This window comes from Anas platyrhynchos, chromosome 9 (genome assembly GCF_047663525.1).
Source record: "Anas platyrhynchos isolate ZD024472 breed Pekin duck chromosome 9, IASCAAS_PekinDuck_T2T, whole genome shotgun sequence".
NCBI lineage: Eukaryota > Metazoa > Chordata > Aves > Anseriformes > Anatidae > Anas > Anas platyrhynchos.
Genome location: NC_092595.1, coordinates 3372448 through 3391061, shown reverse-complemented (window position 1 = coordinate 3391061; position 18614 = coordinate 3372448). Strand labels below are relative to the sequence as shown.

The following is an 18614-nucleotide window of genomic DNA, read 5'->3' as shown; positions in this document are numbered from 1 at the left end:
AATAACAATATGTCTTAATGCCTTGCTTTGTGCAGAGTTTGGTGTATATGACACATGCTGTTTCAGTTAACAACACTGTAGTTTGGCAAATGATGGCAAAGTTCTCTTTAACGGCTGTCTCCTTATGAGATAAAATATGTCCGTCAGCAGTTACTTGTGTCTGTAGTCTTTTTCCAAAATGATTTCCAGGGCACCCATATTTTTGATAATTACAGAAGAATCTTACATCTGCACTGAGACTTCTCTAGGCTTTGATCCAAGTTCTTCTTAACACTGGTGTGCACAGGCACACGGTGTTGGTCTGTCAGTTCCTCCCTGCAGTGATTTGTTCACAGAGTTATAATGATTTTGTGTGGGTTAAACTCAGGTGAGATGCTGATTCAAACAACAGTAGTCATTTTCTGGTTGTGGTAAATAATCAAATCTTATTGCTATACTCATTAATATATTTTGCTTTGACTAGGGAAATATTTGCTAAAGCTTGTAAGCAGTCAGTTTAGCTAATACTATGAAAAAACAAAACATTCAAAGCCCTATGGAATCAACACATGGACATTGTGCAGAAAGAAATCAATACAGAGCATGAGTGAAGGAATTTTTGTGAATGTGAATATTTTTGTGTGTTTTTTATTGATGTTCCTCAAGTAATTTATTTATAACTCACCAGTGAGACTACAACAGACACTGTTCATCAGTGTTACCTCAGTATAAGAAAGCAACAATTCATATGATTTGTTTTCAGAGAGCACTTCAGTGTTTTGCTGAAACTTAAGCTATACTAACAGAAGCTAGGGGGAGAGACCACTATTTGTAATTAGTTAATAATTTGGAATTAGGAACTCAGGGTTCAGGACCAAAATCTAAATTAGGTCAGATTTGTCTCACTATAAAAAAGCTCTACTGTAGAAATCTTCCCATTTATTTCCTACCTCTACTACACATTCAGCTTATAAACTGCCTGTTGTTAATGATTAGTACTTGAAAGTTTGAAGATAGTTTTTATCCAAATGGCTCTATTGAGTGTACGCTGATTAAGTTAAACTTAACAGTGAGCAAAATCAAGTTAGGGTAATTTCACATTGGTTCTGTTCCTCTTTCATCATGTATTCTGAGTTTTCAGCTGCAGGGGTGAAACACAGCTATGACAACAGCTGTGATCTTTTTTATTTTTGTTGTTGTTGTTGTTGCTAGTAATAATGGAAAAAACAGAATGGAAGTAAGGTGCTCTCTTATATTTACATACATTAAATGTAAAAAATGGTTGTCTTGAAGGATTCGTAGTATCATAGATGAGAGGTAAAATCTTGTACCACCTGTCAAGTTATATTGTTACTCAATGTGCACATATGTTACACAGAAATAGTACTGCAATGTATACAGACTTGCCCACAGGTCTATCATATCTGCTTGTTTATGTTACCTCTGTATTTCAGGAAAGCTTAGTTGTAATTGAAAACATTCTCATAAAGGAGAAAAATGCCAGGCAATAGAAAATAAAACTTCAGAAAAAGTGTTGTGATTTTTCTTTCTGTTGTTTGCTATATTTTAAACAGTTTCAAGTTCTACATGTAATATTTTGAAATATGCCCAAAACAGTGTTGCAGTGTTATTAGATTTTAACTCCTCTTTTTTTATTATTATTTATTTATTTATTTATTTATTTATTTTTTCTCCTTGAAGTCAATGCATAACTTGTATGGAGTTCAAACTTTCTTCCTGTGTTTGGAAGACAGCTCTGGAGCCTCTTTTGGTGTTTTCCTGATGAACAGCAATGCCATGGGTAAGAAAACTTTCTCTGTAACCCTAAGTATTGCAACCAAGTATCTCTTTAAATGATATGCAGGATTGAGATCAAAACTGGGTTAATGTAAATATCCCTTTTAAAATCCTATTGCATAAAATCCTAATGAATGTTGTCTTCAATTATCTGACGACAGTCATTGTAAGCATTTAGCAGTTTAGCAGTGTTAGGAGTGAGTGGCTCAAAGTTACATGCAGGTTCTGTTGGACACCCGAGTGTAAGAAACCTCTCTGAAACCTTGCACAGCTCAGAGCAGATGTGCAGGACAACAGAATCAGACCATAAACTTGGAGCGAGCATTACTTGAAAGTAAAAAACACCCTTTTGTCTTTGAAATAAACATGCATATATGCATGCTTTAAGAAAACTATTAATTTCTCTTGAGTCTGGACAGTTGTACTGAGAAGTTAAAGAGAAAAGGTCATACCATTGGATTTTTTTCTGATTCTTTTCTCTTTTTGGGATATAAAGAAATGCAAACATGAGCATCTAAAAGAGTCTTCTAAATACATTTCCCCTTCACTACCAGTTCATGTAATGGTTTTGAGTTCCTTAGGTATTTCTGTTTTGTGTTTCTGTTGTTCTTATTGTTGTTTTGTGTTTTTATTACTATCATTATTAAATAATCAATTTAATAATAATAATAATAATAATAATAATAATAATAATAATAATAATAATAATAATAATAATAATAATAATTTTATTTGTCCTTAAAGTAAATTTTCTTGTCTTCAATATTAGTATGACAAACTTATTTATATTTAGCTGATATTCAGAATTAGGTTTGTGCGTTCTTCTCTGGCAGAATTTGCAGTGCAGCCTGCACCAGCAGTGACCTATAGAACCATTGGTGGCATCCTTGATTTCTATATCCTCTTGGGGAACACTCCAGAGCAAGTAGTCCAGGAGTACCTGCAGGTACCTTTATATAGAGAAACTACACAGTGAACAGATCCTTAAAAGTTTTTATTTTATTTATTTTATTTTATTTTATTTTATTTTATTTTATTTTATTATTTTATTTTATTTTATTTTATTTTATTTTATTTTATTTTATTTTATTTTATTTTATTTTATTTTATTCCCTTCTTTATATCTTTGCTATGTTATCTATTAATTGAAAGTATGATTCACTATGTATTTATCTAAGAATAACTGTTATTATGTTGCTAATGTGACTGCTGTCCTTAGTAATAGCCAGCTGGGGTTAAACTGGGTCGTAGATATTCTTAGCTGGCCTGTTACAGCCAGCTTAAACCTGAGCACTACTTTGCTGGAGATCCTGTTGCAGAGAGGGTGTATCTGTTTGAGGCAGAAGAAGTCTGTAGCTGCTAGATTGATTAGTCTGTACACCCAGACTGATCTCCACAGTGAGATAGAGGTGGTCTACACAGAACAATTTATGTTTCTGTGCTGAGGCTTACGCTTGCTATAAGGACAAATTCTTGTTCATATGGCAGCATTATAGGGTTGATATCATGCTTGCTGATACGTCATGACCTTCTGGTCATTAGATATCACAGACATAATTTATTGTGATCTGATCAGGTTTCAGTGACACCTTAAAGAACAGACAAGTGACAATGAACCCAACTTTATTGTCACAATATATTTGCCTTTCTTAAAAGGAAACATATATGTATATATATATATATATATATATATGTATATATGCACACAAATATTGTTGAAGGCAGATAAATATATATCTATTTCGGAGTGCACTGCTTATCTTACACACTCAAGCTTAGTGTATATTATTCAAATGGTTTGGGGCACTGAGGTGACACACACAGTGTCTGCTAATGGGGCCACTAATCATTTTACTCTCAACTTGCAGCTTGTGGGACTGCCATTGTTGCCCTCCTACTGGAGCCTGGGCTTCCAGCTCAGTCGCTGGAATTACGGGTCCTTGGATGAAGTGAAGAAAGTTGTGGAGAGGAATCGTCTGATTGACCTCCCTTATGTAAGTTCAGGGTTTGAGGAAGGCAACAACCCATCAAGGCAGAGTCCTGTGGGAGAAATTACCCAGAGATTATGACTGTGGTGTTCTACTGTGAGTTCATTTCACATAAATTCAGATTGGTAAATTTCTAATAAAATGCCAAACATAGACTTCTGGTGTCAAAAGTTTTTATGCTTTTTAATGGCAGAGTCATTATCATAATGGGACACCAGGGGAGGCTTAATTACAATAAGTTTTATTTGTCCGCTTTATTGTAATATCTTTTCAGTTATATTTTCAAACTATACCTACTTATTTTTTAGTGTTAGCTAGTGCACTGAAATATTTTTTCAATGTACTGTGGACAGCTATGGAACCAGAGATTATTTTTAGCTGATAAGCAAAGGTAAGTAACAAATAAATTTTAATGAGATTCCAGATTATAGTATCCTGATGGTGTGCAAAAGATGAATACACCTTATTTTTAAGCTAGGAGTTGAGGAAGAAATGTTTTGATTTAAAGGATAGGTCTAGAAGTCAGGCAATTGCAAAGAAATATTCACCCATCCAGGGGATAGTAGAAAGGATGCCATTACACATTCATTTGAATTCTGATAATGTGAAATACAGTTTCTTTAAGGCACAAAAGATGTGTCAGTACAATACATTTGGAATATAAGTGTGAGATGAGATGCACATATTGCAGATGGTCCTGACTGCATGTTTTCTGACAGGCTTCAGTAAAGTCCCAAAAGTAAATTCACTTCAGGATGAACAGGAATTGTCGTAAGAAAATAAATTGTAAAAATATATAGAAAAAAACAAAGTCTTTACATGTTACTTCACATGTTTAAACTGAAATTTCTTATCTTTCAGGATGCTCAGATTACTGATATTGACTACATGGAGAACAGGAAAGATTTTACATATGACAAAGTGCTGTTTAAAGATCTCCCTACTTTTGCATCTTATCTGCATGGCTTTGGAAAAAAATATATTATCATATTGGTAAGAATTTAAGTATTTCTTTTTGCCTTGTAAATACTATCATTATAACTATATATCATCATACTTTGCATGTTTTTATGCAATTATTACACTTCCTGCTTAACATTCCACTATAAGTCATGGAGTGTATCTTGTTTTCTTATTATTGTATTTTCTTATTTTTTTTTTAACTGTTTTAGGATCCTGCTATTAGCACAGAAAGTCTATCTGACGGTAGTAGATATGACAGCTACTACAGGGGACAGTCTAAACAAGTCTGGGTTAATGAATCAGATGGAATAACACCATTAATTGGAGAGGTAAACACTGGGCTCTACAGTTTTGCAAGGATGTTAAGGTATTTGAATACATCCAGAGAAGAACAAGAACTATGTTTAAAAGATGAAAGAAAATGAAAAGCATGTCCTCTGAGAAGGGGTTGAGGACATTGGGTTTGTTAAGCTTGGATAAGAGGAGGTTGAAGTGTGACCTCACTGCTCTTTACAGCTCTTTGAGTGATGGAAGTGGAGAGGTAGGTGTACTTCTTCTCTCCGTGGTGTCTACTGACAAGACACATGGGAATGCCTAAAAGCTGAATGGGGGGAGGTTCATACTAGATATTAGGAAAATCTCCAATTTCCTAATAAAATACCAAGAGGGTTGTGTTACTCTGGAACAGGCTTCCTATGGAGGTGGTTGATATGCAGTGCCTGTCCGTGTTTCAGAGTCATTTGGATGCACATTGGGTCAGACCCAAAGTAGTCTGACAGTTGTGCTTGATGATCTTTGTAGGTCTCTTCCAACTGCAACTACTCTACTCTGCTCTACTCTACTCTACTCTACTCTACTCTACTCTAGACTACTCTAGACTATTTTGATACATATCCTCATATTCTGCCATCTACTGTAAAAGGCATTGAAGAAAAGGCTTAAAAGTGGAAAAAAGGCAGAGAAAATCTAAATAAAAGAATTAAAGAATTTTGGCTTTGTTCACATTTTTTCAACTTTTGGCCTAGACCTGGTTCAAATTATTGTTTGGAAAACAAAACAAAACAAAAAAAAAAAAAAAAAGGAAATTTACTATATTATAAATTTTCATCTTCTTCTAATGCAATCAACAATGTAATCAATTATTTCCTTTTTAATGTTATAGGTGTGGCCAGGGAGAACTGTGTTTCCAGACTACACCAACCCAGACTGTACCAGCTGGTGGGTGGAAGAATGTAGGTTATTTAATGAAACAGTGCCATATGATGGGATCTGGATTGTAAGTAATTCAGAACTTTCATTTTAAGATAAATGTTTATCAAATTCAGTTTGCATTGAATTTGAAAGGAAAGTTTACTGTTAGTAACCTGAAATCATTGCAGGATGTTCACACCTTTTGTTGTTGGATTTGCAATTCAAATTTGATACCAATTCAAATTTGATATTCAAACTTTCTTCCCTGTAGTCTTTTTCTGCTTTTCTGACTTCCTTTTACATAAAAATAAAGAATGTTTTTGAAAGAAAGCAAGAATCTACTGAATATTTGGACATATAGCAAGCTATAACAATTTTAAATTACACTCTGTGGCAAAGTTATAGTCCTTCAGCTGCTACATGATTGAATGTGTAGCTCTCACTTGTTTTGCTGTGGTTACACCAGGTCAAGCTTTCAAGTGTAGACTGCACAGCTGTCTCACAGAAAGCAAACAATTTGAGTGAAGGAAACTGGTCACTAGACTACAGTGCTTCCCATCCTGACTTTGCTCTCTTCTTCCATTTTTGGTTCTCCTTCAGTTACAGTGCTGCAGGGTGAAATATGCGTGGAAGAAAGAGAGCTAAGTTGGAAAGCATAATCTTATAAAGGAGATCTTTAAGAACATCTAGTCAACTTGTGTATTTTGACAGAAATCACAGCACACATTTGCTGGTTCTGCATTTCTCTTCACACACTCCCTACTTAGGACATTAACTTGACCAATGAGTCGGTCACAGGAACAATGTATACATGAGCACCTCATGTATATGGAGCTTCTTGGAGTTTCATGGAGTTTTTTCTGGAGGGATAAGGTATACCTCTCACAAAATGATGTTCACCAGAATACAGAATTCCACCCAACAGTGAGACCTGTATAATACAGGAACAGATCAGTTCAATATCCAAGTGCTATCCAAGTGCGATCATTATTACCTAAATGTATGGTACTAGTACAAAGTATTCCTTAAAGGATAACAGAATAGAACATGAAATTTTTGTTAGGAATACATGGTTGAGGAAACTTTATTACAACCTGAATCTTCATCTTACTGTCTGCATCTTACCTTTTCAGGACATGAATGAAATATCCAACTTTGTTCAAGGCTCAAGTAATGGTTGTGCACAGAATGACTTAAACTATCCTCCATTTACTCCCAGTAAGTCTATCTTTAGTCATAGAGAAAAATATTTAAAAGAATGAATTACAAATTACTGTGCAATTGCATACAAGGAAGCACAGTGAATTTACTCTAGTTCTTACAGATGGTGTATGAACATTCCAAATGAGAGAAAACATAGGTATGTCTTGACTTGATTCAAAAGCGCAGTTTATATGAATCAGGAGAAAATAATGTGTTTTTACCACTTTTCAAATTATTACTGAATATTTTTGCTGCCTTAATTATCCCTGAAAATATATTGATGTTCTTTCACTCAATAGTTTTACATTTATACACAACACTTACATGGAATTCATATTTGCTATTAAGTACTAACTTCAAGAAACCATTGCCATCATATTGTCCAATAGTGATTCAGAAATTTAGGGTGCAGCCGTACAGTTCTTCATTGCATGGGTAAACAGTCAGTTGCAGGACAAATGCAGATGGACCAAGGTTGAATTGCAGTCAGTTTGAGCCAGTGCTTAGTGTGTCATTTTACTGTCAAATTTGGAAGTAAAAATATTACTTTCTCTGACCTCAAATACAGACGAATGATTCAAATTGAACAAAAAGTGTTTCCATCTGTTCTATATTGCAACTATTTAGTATCCTCAGTTCTAATTTAAGATGGAAAATAGGCAAGGATTACCTGTTAGTTGACTGAAAGTTAAAACTTTAAGTAATTAATTAGATTTTGGGAGTCCCTTCAGCATTCACAGGCCCCAGGTAGCTCACAGAGCAAATATGGGTCACTTGTGACCTTACAGGCATAGTCCGCTACCTTACAGTAAAGCGAATATTCAATACAGAGAATGCAGAGTCTGCTTACGCCATCTTGTTGCTCTCAGACATATGCTTGGGCTCACAATAAAGCTGACAGTGAGTCCACTTGGGCATAGGTTAATTAAGAGAGGTGCCAGCAGAAAGCACTGGCATGGAAGGGATTAACTGTGGCTACCATTTAATCACACCTAGGCAGTGTGATAAAGTGTTTGAGTTAACTATTTTATGCACTGAACAAATTGATACACATTTTCCATAAGTCTACTAAATTCCGCTCCCTCAGCAAAGCTGCATTTCAGGAGCTGTTTGCAGTAATGCATTATTTTATTTTCCTATTTGTTTGTCGATTGTAATGTGGTACACAAAGCTCAAGAGCAGAAAACAGCACAGTTAGAGCAAAGTTGAATAAAACCAGCAGCCAACAAAATAATTGTGTTCTTGTAGTAGTAATAGTGATATTTGTTTAATGCAAACAGTGAATTTGTTTAACGGAAACATTAAAGAAAGAAAGAAAGGCTTTAGTGTCATGAATGTGCACTAAATAAAAGGTTGGAATATTCAGAACCAAAACATGCTTTAAAACTAAAATCTATGTTTCTTTATTGAAGGTATTCTTGATAAACTCATGTTTTCCAAGACACTTTGTATGGATGCAGTACAGAAGTGGGGCAAACACTATGATGTCCACAGTCTTTATGGATATTCCATGGCCATATCAACAAACGAGTAAGGAATGCATCCTAATATCTTTACGAAAAGGTTTCAGGCTTGCATCTTCCAAAATAGCAACTTCTAAATGAACCTGATTTCTGGACAAAATTAGACTGTATTTAAGCCACTGCAACAAAAGCAAAATCTACTAACTAAAGTTCTGGGTCAGGCATTGGTAGTCAAAGACTTACAGAAGGGTTGTTCAAATTTAACATCTTGAACTTTGCTAAAGGATGCCTGTTTAACAGTAAAGGAGTCCAGGTCTCTGGGATGACCAATTATAGTAAATTAGTCAGTATAAATCTTCTTTATATAAAACTACTGAAACTTCTGTTATCTTTATTCTGTTGTATAGTTCCAGTCTTGTTTCTTTTTCAGGGCCATCAAGACAGTGTTTCCTGGAAAACGAAGCTTCCTGATTTCGAGGTCTACTTTTGTGGGATCTGGAAAGCACACAGGACACTGGCTGGGAGATAATGCAGCAACATGGGAACACATAAAATGGGCGATACCTGGAATGCTGGAATTTAACCTCTTTGGAATTCCTTATGTATGAAATTCTAGTTTGTGACCTCCTTTCAAAACCAATGGAAAAACATTACCTCTTACCTCTGTGACAGTGGATTGCCTAATGAAAGGCTATTTATATAACCATCTTAACTCTTCAGCCATGCCTTAATCCTCTTTAGGGATCTTTTTTTAACATTTTTATTTTTTTTTACAATGACTGATTTTTGGTTTAGGCCATGTATTTTAGTTTCTGTGACTGTATGTATATGGTGAGACGTGCAGGTAACAAACATATATGTCAAGCTACTTGTTACCTCTAGTATTATTATATCCATTAGTGATTCATGTGAAATACTTTGGTGTTTTCCTTTCTATTTTTGACTGAAATGGAAGCATCCATTTATAAGTGAAATGACCAAATTGCTCTTCAAGGTTTAAATTTGTATGATTTGGCGTTGTTTTCCTATTATATGCCTATGAGTACCAAACAGGAAGGTAAGAGTTAGAAAGAAAAATAGAATGATGGACTGTGCTAGGAGACAATCAGTTGACTGATTGATTGATTTATTGATTGATTTTGCACAAAGCCTAGTTAAAGGAAGAAAGGTACAAATGTTTTCAATGCATTAGTCACTCTAGCAAAAAAAAAAAAGGATGAATTGATACGTCCCTTAAATGTTATGTCTTGTGTAGAGATTAGAGGTGTGGTGTACTCTCTATGCAACACATTCTGCTTTTATTTAAAGATTGGAGCAGATATTTGTGGTTTCTTTGATGACACGACTGAAGAACTTTGCAGGCGATGGATGCAAGTAGGAGCCTTTTACCCATTTTCCCGGAATCACAATGCTGAAGGATACATAGTAAGTTGTACTTTCTCTTACAAACTGATTTGGATTCCACTGCCACACTTCCTTTAATAGTATCCCTAATGATCATTACCATCACTGGCAATTAGATAGCAGAGCAGTCTGAAACTGGCAGAACCCTGAGCTCTCTTTATAAAATCTTGCCTTCAAGAGATTAAGAGGTTCTGCTTCATAAGGGTTAGTTTTACGTCCTTGAGGCTTCAAAGACTTGGCAGCAGTTTCAGCACCATCAACATCTTCCAGTGAGGGCAAGCACTTGCCATCAGCCTGATTCTTGGGAGCACCCTTTAGTGTGCACTGGTGTGCATGCCCAATGAAACCTGGGCTGAACCTGATGTGCCCTCCTCAGAGATGGACAAGGTGGGACCGGCAGTGCTAAGGGAGACTGGAGCAAGACCTCAAATCCCACCACCCGAAAGGCAGATACTGTGTGGATGCACACCACTGAATTTCAGCTCCTGAATTTCAGGGTATATCCTGCACAATGCAAATAATTTAATATTTATTTTCAGCCTCAGGATCCGGCTGTGTTTGGAGCTGATTCAGTTTTGGTGAAAACCTCCAAACATTACTTGAACATTCGCTACACTTTGCTGCCCTACCTCTACACCCTCTTTTACAAAGCTCATACTCAAGGGGACACGGTTGTACGTCCAGTTTTGCACGAGTAAGTGTACCAAACAACCTTTGTGATGTTTTTATTAGGAAGAAAGGATTCAGACAGCTTGAATGTTGATAGGAACTATCCAAATAAGTATATAATTTGTGAAAATGCATGTTAGAATATATATATAGAGAGACAACTTCTGAATTTATGAAATACCATTTTGGAGTAATCAGAAGAGTAATCAGAAACCATCTGTAATTTCTGTATATATGCATATATTATTGTCAGTCACTTTAAGAGGTGCTATGAAATGTTATTGCCAGCTAATCAAATCACTCTGGGCCATGATCTGTGTATTAGAATGTACATTTCCTTACCTGGAAAACTCTTGAACATAACTAGGTCAAGAATATGTCAAGAAAAAGAAGGAATTTTCACCTGACGCTTTTCAGTCATGATTCTAGGCCAACAGTACTTTGAAATACTAGGATTACTGATGATGGTCTAGTTCTTCAAAACCAGTTAGTGCTCTGTCCTTCCCAACTCCCAGGTTCTACTCGGATGAAGTGACGTGGGAAGTTGATAGGCAGTTCCTGTGGGGTCCTGGTCTACTTATTTCTGCTGTCCTTGACCCGGTAGGTTTGGCTGTTTGGTGTGTGTCTCATAACCACCTCATGGGGAAGGGGGACTCCTGAAGTCACCAGTTACAACTCCTTTCTCCGGTGGGAGACTACAGCATAAAATGCTGAAGTTATGTTATTGCTGTTCCTTTATTCTTCTGGTTAGAAACCACCTTCCTTTTTTTTTTTTTTTTTTTTTTTTTTTGAGCTTCTGTAGTTTGTTTGTCTGACATCTTTGTTATTCAGCTTGAAGATTATAGCTCCTCTGCTGTGTATGTGTATTTCCTCCTGAAATCACATTCCCTCTCCCATTTTTTGCTGAACAAGGTGAACCACAAAAATGGGCTCTTCCTATTTCCCAGAGGAGCTCAGGAAATGCCCTCTAGTCCTATTCTGGTCTGAACTCTTCTGGCTTGAGCAGACCTTAAGTGAAGTCATTTCACAAGAAAAATGCAGAGGGACTTGTCTATTAGCTGTAACACAGTTTGTTCTCTAGGGGAAGTATGTTTTTTGCTAGATGATTGTACATATTATTCATTGGTACACCACATTACTGACTGTCTTTGGACTCCTTGCAAGTGTACATTTGTTAGTCTTCTTTCCCTCCCCCTCCTCCCCTTCACTTATTACTTCTAGTGAGAGAGCACACAACATATTTTTGTCACCATTAAAATGGAAAATCTTGCACTTTATATATGAAATCCCATATAACCTATTACATTTTCCATCTCTTGTTTTCCTGGGGAACCAGTCATCTGGAGAACCAGTCATCTGGTCTGATACACTGATTCAACTCATCTTTGCATCGTCTCAGAATTTCACTCAAAATCAGAGCTTTTCTCATGTCACTTTATATTGTCTTACACCACAGAAGAAAGTTTAGTCTATTAATTAACTTAATTTCAAATATGAGAGTTGTTTCTTTATTCATGTTTCAGGGTGTGGATGTAATTCAAGCATATATTCCTGATGCAGTGTGGTATGAGTATGAAACGGTGAGTAAATGCCCAGGATACTAGGGGGTGATTGTCTAAAGGTCTATGAGATCGAATAAGTTTGTCAGGCCTGCTTCAGTGACAGAGACCTGAAAGAAAGCCTGCAGGGGGGAAATGGTGAGACAAAGGATGAAGTATGGAGGGGGTAAACGCATGAGTCAAAACCTCAAAGAAAGGACATGGAGGCATGGAATATAGTGCAGGGGATTAGAAGGCAGATTGAATAGAAACTTTAGCAAAGACATGCTTGAAGTAAAGTAAAACATTATGATGCATGAGCATTTGTGATTTTTCTTTATTAATCTAATTTCTGCAAATAAGTTTCCCACTGCTGTAATGATCCTTTGATCCTTTTGGCGGGTGTAAAAAAAACCAAAAAAACAGGCTTTGCTCACATCTGATGTCCCAACAGCCCAACAGGAGCTGCTGTCTGTGTTGACTGACCCAAAACTCAGCACTGAGAGGTGTTGATTTACCTAAATTCAACCTCCTCTGAAAGGAAAAGTTAAAATGAATGCTGTCTTAAATCATGAGTTTCATAGCAGTGACTAATGCCCATTCTTTTACATCCCTGTCAATAAGGGGGCAAAAATATCAATAAGAAAACAGTGGACTGATTTGTACCTGCCAGCAGACAAAATGGGGCTCCATTTGAGAGGAGGCTACATTTACCCTACCCAACAACCAGCTCCCACGACATCTGAGAGGTATGCTTCCAACCCAAATGCATTCACCATTACATTAATTTGAAGTATAATTTCAAGAATGGGCTCAGGACTGTCAAGTTACAAATCAGTAGCAGCCCATCCAATTTAGCACTCTTACTTTGAGACTTAGAAACAACAGTGAACAACAACTCACTTCTGCTACTGTTTACATATATAGGGAATGATTTACTAATGGTTTATTTGCATAATATTTTGTCAACTTGTCATGTATTTTAATCCATTTCCCTGAAAATAAAGATGACCAAGGACTAATCTAAGACAACTCCCCAAACATTGTAACTCTTCCGATTACTGCATTCTTAGCATGAACAGGAAGGATTTGTTAAGACTATCTCAGTAGCTGTCTATTTACATGTAAGACAGAATGCCTTTCTTTTGATAGTCGCAAGAATCCAATGGGACTTATAATTGCCCTGGATGATGACAATAAAGCTTACGGGGACTTGTTCTGGGATGATGGAGAATCTACAGGTGAGCAGCTATCAATACTGAAATAAGTACGATAAACCAAACTTAAATACACTTACAGACTTCAATCCTCCAGCTCATTTTATGGACCAAGAATAAGCTATTGTGGACATTGTTACAACCTATTAATAGTTACTCATATATCATGACTTTTTGATCATTTTTAAGTGAAAAAAATGTTATTTAGTTAGTCTTCCTTTTTTATTTTTTCTATTATTTTCACCCCATGTTTTCACTGTGGCCACAAATATGTTAAGGTTTGGTACATTAGCACACTGACTGTTAAACTGCAGTGTCAAGATTAATGCATATTCTGGTATAGGTCCAAATTAGTTTCAATGGGTGCAAGAATGCACATAATTAGTGTTGGACACTAGAAACAGGTAGAAAATGAAAAAGTAGCATTTTTTTTAACTCTCTGGAGTTATTTAAATTACTTGTGAAAACAGTCAAGATTCTGTCAACTCAAAGATACAGTACTGAAGCCAAAATATTTCATGCCATCTGGTTCCCACAGCACACCGGTGCACGAGCACACAAGTAAGCATGTACAGGCTATATTTGTCATGTTGCCAACCTCGCCTTTGCAAAAGCAATCAGGGAAGTTGTTTCCCCTGGGACAGTTGCTATAATTATGCCAAAGCCTGTCAACTTCATCTCTTGTGGTGAACTGGCATTGATAAATCTTACCTCGACAGTTTTATTCTGTCAAAAAGAAAATAAAAATACAAAACTCTAGTTCCTCTAGTTTATGGTCAGATTAATTTCTGTTTTCATGAAAATTAATACATTTGGAATACATGCATGTCTAAGGAAATCAGTGTTAGTTGTAGAGCGGTGGAAGAACCTTGGAAAAAGTAGAAAGTTTTTTCATTTTTATCTTGAAGGGAAGGAAGTTTTGAAAAATGGAATACCTTGAACCATGGAATTTTCTATGGTATTTCTGAGGATTTAGGTAGGCATTCCTTTTCCATTAAAATAAAAGGATTTGGAGTACTTCAGTCCTTTAGGCTGCTTTTGCAGCCTTTGTCCTTTATTATGTATATTTTGAGAGGTCAGCAAGCAAGTTGAACATTAATTCTGAAACATTTGTTTTGAAGAACATTTATAGAACACTGTATATGGTGTTAATATTTCAAGGAGTGTTATTTGACGGATTTTATTGTTTTCTTTGCAAGAAACCATATCATTCAGTGCTACGGATTATGGTTTACGGTGGAGGCCAGTTGATACTGCTGCAGTTCAGGCAGACCCAATCTTCCCTCTTTCATGTCCTATTGCGTCCATAGACAGCTGTCCAAGAGAAAAGTACATGAGCTTTCTGTAGCTGTACTGGAATAACATGTAGGTGTGAACATAGCAAGAACTACAGCAATAACTACAAGAACTACAGCACAGCTAAAAATGAAGTCAGAGTAATACTACCACTGAGGTTAAAATATATGTTTTGGTCATGTTCAATTTGTATTCCCAAAGATTAGGCCCCGGTTCTGCACATGGTTGCTCACAGAGGCAGTTTGATATTTTCCCATGTGAATTAGCCTGATTACTGTCCATCTGTAGGTGGTACGTACATTGGTCCAGTCTTGCCTCTGTCTTCTGATAGCAAAACTTTTCCTTCTTGTAGGTATTTTGGCGGTCCTTTTTTTTTTTTTTTTTTTTCTGGTTTATCCTTCACTTACTAAATGCTACCTTTATCCTTGGTACAATAATCTGTTTTTCCACTCGTCTGAAGCCCAAGGCTCTGAGTCCACTTGCATGAAAGCAAGCATCTGTTGGGGTTCAGAACTGCATGCACTTTTCCTAAATTCATAAATGCTTTGTGCTGTGCTGGCAGTCACTGTAACAAAAGCAGCAGGAGAGAAGATGTGATTATGCTTTGTTTCCCCTGCCTCAACTGACACCGTGAGGTTCCACCCTGGGAGAAGGTCAGGATGGACAGCTGGAGGGGGCAAGGCTAGGGAACAGCTTGGCTCTATTGACCAGAGCACCTCTGTCAGAACCTTCAGATTCACTCATGTAACAGCAACCTGTCAGAAATTTTCAACTGTGACATGTATATCAGAAATCTTAGCTCAGAAATCTCTAGTTTGAAGGGTTTCTGCAAACTAATGCTGCAAAAGAAGGTGCTGGTGGAGCATTTTCTGCAGTCTGTTAGGAAGAAAGCTACAGAAAATGCCAGAAAGTAACCTATTTGTGCTCCACAGGTAAATGTGATGGCAATCCTAGAAAATCTGTTGGAATGAGAAAAACTTCATGCATTGGAATTTTAGGACTCCCTTCTATTATTTTAACTGTGCTAATTGTATCTCAGAAAAAAAACTTGGAAGCATCTAGTTTTCTTTAGATTTTTGTGAAAGTTTGGGATGCTTTTAAGAAATAGAGCTGTGATTTGGCTGATTATTGCAGCAGTAAATATTGAAGGCCTTGGGTGGCTGCTGATATGACAGCCGTATGTACTGCTTTGTCAGGATCTAAAATAATGAAGCTGTTATTGTACTCTCTTCTGTTGAGAAACAAAACAATAAAACATCTTGTGATTCTATTTCCTGGCCAAAACTTTCAGGTTGCAGAGAAACATTTTACAATTTGCTCACATTTACATTTTCTCATATGGAAAAAAGTAACAGATTGTTGTGGTCAATTTTTGTATTTATTTATTTTTTCCTGGTGGTGTGGTGTTTCCTCTTTTATGGAATGGCATACATTATTAATATTGCAGTCATTTTCTGCACAAAATACTTACTTTGTATATTTTGATGGATTCACTTTGAACCATAAATCTACATTTAAGAAGATACATATGTAAAAAAAAAAAATAAAAAAAATATCCGTACATTTTAGAGACATTTAATTAAAAGTTTTTGGAAAATTTTGGAAATTAGATCTCCTGGCCTAATCCAAAGAAGTTTAGGAGAACTGTCTCATCATCAAAGAGATGATAGTAAGGTCAAAATGGAAATCTGTTGGATGGAACTTGTAGTGAACATTTCACTTGGCTAACTTGTTTTTACCTGCAAAATGAGAATGTGCAGAGAAAGCATAGCAAGTCATATTACTTTGGCATACACTTATCCTATAGTTATATTAATGTATATATAGTTTACATTCCTTCATTCCTATGGAGAGAGAGTTGTTGGCCAGCGTACGATTTCCTGGTGTTATAGCAGATCTGCAGTGAGTAATCAAGCACTTTGTAGCTTTGGTGGCCTAAAATCTGCCTACAAATTTCACTCTTCTGGGCAAATGTAGAAAAATAGGATACCATAAGACAGCAGCAAGAAAAATTACAAGTCTAGAAAAGAGGTCTCATGGAAAAAGTTGTGTGATATAAATAGAAAGATGAGAGGAAATACTAAATACTATAGAGATTTTGAAGATGATAAACACTTTTTCAAGGGCAAAAAAACTCCCACTTGGACAATGAACAGAAATAGTGAATGTTTCTATTGTTTTCTGTTAGAAATGGGAATCCTCTACAGCAATGGTTAAGATAATGAGTCTTCAATTCTGAGCTATATGCAGGTTTTTAAAGAATACAAAATAAGTGTAAGGTCTTCAAAACAAGGTGAAACCAACAGTAATTTGTACATGATTTGTTCAGAGCGTCTTCTGAATGGCTTTATGATAATTAGTAATTGATTGGTGACACAGTCTTGGTTCGTATGCATTCTTTTCTGCACTGCAAGTGTAACTTATTTCCTTTCCTAACAGGCACACTTGACAATAAAAACTACATTTACTATGAGTTTAGCGTTTCTGATGTAAGTATTCTCTTTTAAATTATTATATTTTCATCTGTTATTATTATCAGAAAGTATTGTCAAAGGGCATTCTTTTCTCCCTCCTTATTCTCCTGTAATATTTACTGAGAAGTAAAGTGTTTGACAAAGTCACAGAGGAGTCATTTCAAAAATAATGTAATTTAAATGGGATGAAAGTCTTTTAGTTGTCTTTTCTTCCCCTAATTAACTTCAGTTTCTAAAGAACTCTTAATTCCCTTCACTTCATAAACTCAACACTAATGTTTATTGAGTGAGAGAACTATAAAGCATCGCAGGCAGTTAAAACAGTGCCAGGAAGGAGGTGGATATGTTTGTGATTCTGAAAAAATTGTGAAATGGAAAAAAAAATAAATCTGGGATACTGAAAAAGTGTAGCTGAATGTCTCTAAAAGAGGGAGAAGACCTATATCCTGTTTGAACCTACACCATCTGCTTCATGATTAATTTTCTATTCCATTTAGTCCAGAGATATCATATGACCAGGATGTCAAGTAATATGCTAAAGTATTCTTTTGTATAATGATAATAATATCTCTGAAATGTATTCTTTCCCTTACCATGGTTAAACAACAAGGTAACAAGTGAGAGAAGATGCATAGGCACAACGCATAGGGTAGAAGCACAGGAACAGAAGTGAGAACCATGTCTTTATATATGCCTATATATCTATTATATTTAATCGTATAGAATCATAGAATCAGTTGTAGGTAAGAAACTTTAGTTACTCTTGGAGTTTGAAAGTCTTGTAGCCAAAAGCATCAGTTTCTTCCTGTAACAAAGAAAAAAGAAGTATGATGATAACAACAAGCAGGATAATAGTTAATATGTTAAGAAAACAGTATTGGCTTTCTTTATACCATGCTGTGAAGAGCTAATGAGGAAAATGAACTGGTAAGTCAGGAGAACCTTGGGCCATTTTTTATTTATTTTTATAATAGGCTGATGACTACCTTATTTTTCAGACTACTCTACAAATGAATGTCATAAACAATGGTTATGTTGATCCAAACAACCTGAAGTTTGAAGAAATCAAAATTCTGGGAGTGCTCCAGGAAATAACAGGACTTACGGTCACTCAGAACAATGATCTGCAACCTTCTTTACATAATATCACCTACTATCCTTCAGATAAGGTAAATTATAACAGTTAAATGTTATAGTGGAAGTGCATCAGTTGGATTTTATACATTGTAAAGGATAGTCCTCCGTACTAATACTGTTTCACCAGAATTCATTGTATGCCTGAATGCATATGCAATTACATTAAACTAAGCTGTATAGGAAGAGCATCTAAGTTTTGCTCTCAGACCCTCAAAATGACACGATGTTTAGTTGTGCGCTTATTCCCACAACAACATTTCATGTGTCAGAGGAATACCTTTGTGATTTGGTTTGA

The 18614-nt window shown here is 35.9% G+C and overlaps 1 protein-coding gene across 2 annotated transcripts in view; it reads left to right on the top strand.

Moving 5' to 3' along the window:
• SI (sucrase-isomaltase) overlaps positions 1–18614 on the top strand; it is a 53291-nt gene that overhangs the window by 13172 nt on the left and 21505 nt on the right. For both annotated transcript variants that reach the window (XM_038183707.2, XM_027464533.3), the window contains exons 8-24: positions 1681–1780; positions 2610–2722; positions 3645–3770; positions 4626–4757; positions 4937–5056; positions 5890–6003; positions 7052–7136; positions 8534–8651; positions 9015–9186; positions 9893–10009; positions 10528–10682; positions 11173–11257; positions 12181–12237; positions 12820–12944; positions 13348–13436; positions 17148–17197; positions 18181–18351. In XM_038183707.2, the coding sequence (XP_038039635.2) occupies positions 1681–1780; positions 2610–2722; positions 3645–3770; positions 4626–4757; positions 4937–5056; positions 5890–6003; positions 7052–7136; positions 8534–8651; positions 9015–9186; positions 9893–10009; positions 10528–10682; positions 11173–11257; positions 12181–12237; positions 12820–12944; positions 13348–13436; positions 17148–17197; positions 18181–18351 (1929 nt within the window). The remainder of the gene's footprint in view (positions 1–1680; positions 1781–2609; positions 2723–3644; positions 3771–4625; positions 4758–4936; positions 5057–5889; positions 6004–7051; positions 7137–8533; positions 8652–9014; positions 9187–9892; positions 10010–10527; positions 10683–11172; positions 11258–12180; positions 12238–12819; positions 12945–13347; positions 13437–17147; positions 17198–18180; positions 18352–18614) is intronic.